A 3997-nucleotide genomic window follows, 5' to 3' on the forward strand; every position below is an offset into this window, starting at 1 on the left:
AGATAACAAGCCCAAGCAGCATTGATGCCCACTTACCCTGTGTGTAAGGAGAGAGTGCTGGTCTTCGAGTCCCACTCTGGGTTTGCTGTTTATTGTTCCTCATTTGTTAGACTGTATAGTGACTGGTGAGAGGGATACTGTAAAGCATATTGCACGAGTGGTTCTGCTCTTGCATAGAAGTCCACTGCCGAAGCTGACAGATTCTGCCGATGTGGTGAGGCGTTCCTCTACCGGTGGTGTGGGAGTACAGCAGGGTGTATTGCCAGGTTGCCAGCTTCTGTATCCAAGTGTCCTCTCGGGGTTCTAAGATGCAAAGCATATGCTGTCGACACTGACACAGTCAGGGGGAATAGCGTTCGGACATACACAAATAAAAGAAAGCGTAATAATATAAAATCAGAAGATGGGATATTAAGGGAAAAGGGCTCAGAGCTGTAGTGGGCAGTTAGCCGCTTGTGCTATCAGAGCGAGCTGTGCGCCTACTTCCTGGTCTCCTTGGTGACGTCAGTATGGTGGCCCAGGAGGGACCTGAGCCATGGGTTGTGCAGCAAAAATGCCCATGGAGAACGGCCATGATTATTGTGCATACCGCACAATAATGGGAGTAGAGCATGTACCTACAGTCTCTAAATGGGTTACGGTTAGCCTGGTAGACAATTCCATAGGAGAAGGTCTGATAACTGCAGACTCTACCTCCTGTAGTTTAGAGACTGTAGGTACCAGCAGGTCTGATAACTGCAGACTCTACCTCCTGTAGTTTAGAGACTGTAGGTACCAGCAGGTCTGATAACTGCAGACTCTACCTCCTGTAGTTTAGAGACTGTAGGTACCAGCAGGTCTGATAACTGCAGACTCTACCTCCTGTAGTTTAGAGACTGTAGGTACCAGCAGGTCTGATAACTGCAGACTCTACCTCCTGTAGTTTAGAGACTGTAGGTACCAGCAGGTCTGATAACTGCAGACTCTACCTCCTGTAGTTTAGAGACTGTAGGTACCAGCAGGTCTGATAACTGCAGACTCTACCTCCTGTAGGACATTTAGAGACTGTAGGTACCAGCAGGTCTGATAACTGCAGACTCTACCTCCTGTAGTTTAGAGACTGTAGGTACCAGCAGGTCTGATAACTGCAGACTCTACCTCCTGTAGTTTAGAGACTGTAGGTACCAGCAGGTCTGATAACTGCAGACTCTACCTCCTGTAGTTTAGAGACTGTAGGTACCAGCAGGTCTGATAACTGCAGACTCTACCTCCTGTAGTTTAGAGACTGTAGGTACCAGCAGGTCTGATAACTGCAGACTCTACCTCCTGTAGGACATTTAGAGACTGTAGGTACCAGCAGGTCTGATAACTGCAGACTCTACCTCCTGTAGGACATTTAGAGACTGTAGGTACCAACAGGTCTGATAACTGCAGACTCTACCTCCTGTAGGACATTTAGAGACTGTAGGTACCAGCAGGTCTGATAACTGCAGACTCTACCTCCTGTAGTTTAGAGACTGTAGGTACCAGCAGGTCTGATAACTGCAGACTCTACCACCTGTAGTACATTTAGAGAGATACGATGGTGCCTGACCGTTTAGAGCTTTGTAGGTGAGCAGAAGGATTTTAAATTCTATTCTAGATTTTATAGGGAGCCAATGGAGAGAAGCCAATACAGGAGTCATGTGGTCCCTTTTCCTCGTTCTAGTCAGAACACGAGCTGCAGCGTTTTGGACGAGTTGGAGGGTCTTTAGAGATTTACCATAGCACCCTGCTAAAATAGAATTACAGTAATCCAACCTGGAGGTAACAAATGCATGAACTAGTTTTTCAGCATCATGTTGTGACAGGATCTGTCTGATCTTAGAGATATTACCAAGGTGAAAATAAGCTGTCCTTGAAATGTGTTTAATGTAGGAATCAAAGGACATATCCTGATCAAACAGAACTCCTAGGTTCCTAACAGTGGTACTAGAGGCTACGCTAATACTACTAAGGGCCGTCATATCATCAGAGAAAGTCTCTCTAAGGTTCTTAGGTCCAATCACTATAACTTCAGTCTTGTCTGAGTTGAGCAGCAAGAAGTTTGTGATCATCCAGGTCCTGATGTCCTTGAGACAGGCTTCCAGTTTACTAAGCTGGTTGGTGTTTTCTGGCTTCATCAGTCAGTGTTGCAGCAGGAGGACAGGGCGTGTCCCTTGGCCATGTTTGATCCGGATGCTTCTTGCATGTTGCAGCAAGCACAGGAAGCCTGATGTTGTGCTCATGAGGTTTCTGGGGCTCTGAGGTGCAATAGGGACTGGCATCGTCCTCCGCCTCAGCCTAAGCCTCAGTCTCAGACTGGGCAGCCCGAGTGACCCCAGCAACCCCAAGCTGCAGGTGGACATGAAGTGGCTGCCGTTTAAGGTGGCGTTCGACTAAGAGAGTTTCGGAGCTACAGGCTCTGTCAATACACGAGCACTGCTGTTGGTTTTTACCAGGGGATGCAGGGGTTGTCCTCCATCCTCCTCTCAGAGTTTCATTTGAACAGTTTGGTAAAGTTGGTATCCTTTCACCAAGAACAGGGCAGGTTGACGGGGGTCAGGCAGGTTCAGTGTTATGCCCCGTCAGAGCCCTGAGTATCTATATGCAGCAAACAAAGGGTTCCCAGGGAAACAGATTGTTTGTCTGCTTCAAGCTCCAGTGCGTCGGCCAGCCAGTGTCTAAGGCTAGGCTGTTGAATTGGATTGTAGAGACGATTCAACGGGCCTACAGGAAATCTGGTACTGCAGTGCCAAAGGGAGTGAGGGCGCATTTCACCCCGGATGTGGCGTCCTCCAGGGCCTTGTGGTGAGGCGTCGGCCTCTCTGAGATTTATGCAGCCGGGTTAGAGTTAGGGTAAATGGGTGGGGCCCTAACCCCAGGTCACTAACCGTGAAAATCAATATGAATCAGTGACTTCATGTACACTTGGGTCTTTTATACTCACAAGTTCGGCCACGTAGAGGTGTGTCTTAAAGAAATACCCATGTTGACTGCCCCAGCCCTGCATATGGAATATGTAACTGGATGGAGAGATAGTCTCTTCACTTAGAGAACTAATGTTGTACATTATCATGGCCAGGGGGACAAAAGAGTTATTGAGCCTGTCCGTGGATGATTGTCACAGCAGTCTGCCACTGAACATGCTCCTCTGCCTGGTGAAGGTGCTGTGCAGAGGGTGGTGGGATATACAGTCAATTTACCTGTTTTATAAAATGAGTTCAACTGTGAATCTGCAGTGAGATCTCTGTTAACCCTCTCTCTCTCCCCCCCCCCCCCCCCTCTCTCTCTCTCCTCAGTGAGTACTACCTCTTCACCCTCTGCACAGAGACCAAGTCAGAGGGTGTTGAGTGTTATTGGCCCAATCCTCTGGTAGAGAGCTATATCATCCGTATTCACAAGACCTTTTTCTCCAACTGCACCAACAAATCAGTGGAATGGGTGGACCCGCCGGACGAAACACTCACCCTCCTCATCCTCATCCCAGTGTTCCTCACATTGGCTATGATCGCTGTGGTGGTTTGGTGCAGCAAGAGGAGCGATCTGTTAGCTTAGCATCAGAGGAAAACGCTCTAAAATCAGACTGTACAAAGTTTTCAGTTGGTAAAGTTTCCTTTTCAGTGGTGCAAAAAAGACGTGATCCTCATGTAACGAATACCAAAGGGACATGTTTATCTTTTTAAATTAATATATGATGTTTAATATTTTATATTCAGACAGGCTTAGGGTTAAGGTTATTGGCATGACTGTGATGCTTTAAATCTATTACTTCAAAACAAACGTCTAAAGACTGTAAACAGGAAGAAACAAAAAGCCACCGTCCATAGAAAGTGAGAATCCTCCAAAGATTAATTTTTGATAATGTTTGTGGTTGTTGTCAGATTGCCAGTCTTTTGAAACTAGTGACGCCATTTGAACGATTCTCACACAATAAAAACATTTTGTTTACATATGTAAAGAACAGGATTCTTTAATTTACGGTGGTTTTGTGATTCTG

The 3997-nt window shown here is 46.7% G+C and overlaps 1 protein-coding gene across 1 annotated transcript in view; it reads left to right on the forward strand.

Moving 5' to 3' along the window:
- Positions 1–3731, forward strand: part of LOC306834978 (receptor activity-modifying protein 3) — a 19184-nt gene extending 15453 nt beyond the window's left edge. Inside the window, exon 4 of the mRNA XM_079361327.1 lies at positions 3300–3731. Coding sequence (XP_079217453.1) covers positions 3300–3555 — 256 coding nt within the window. The 3' untranslated portion in view covers positions 3556–3731. The remainder of the gene's footprint in view (positions 1–3299) is intronic.
- Positions 3732–3997: the final 266 nt, after the last annotated feature.

Source organism: Symphodus melops (assembly GCF_947650265.1).
Source record: "Symphodus melops genome assembly, chromosome: 14".
NCBI classification, from domain to species: Eukaryota; Metazoa; Chordata; class Actinopteri; order Labriformes; family Labridae; genus Symphodus; species Symphodus melops.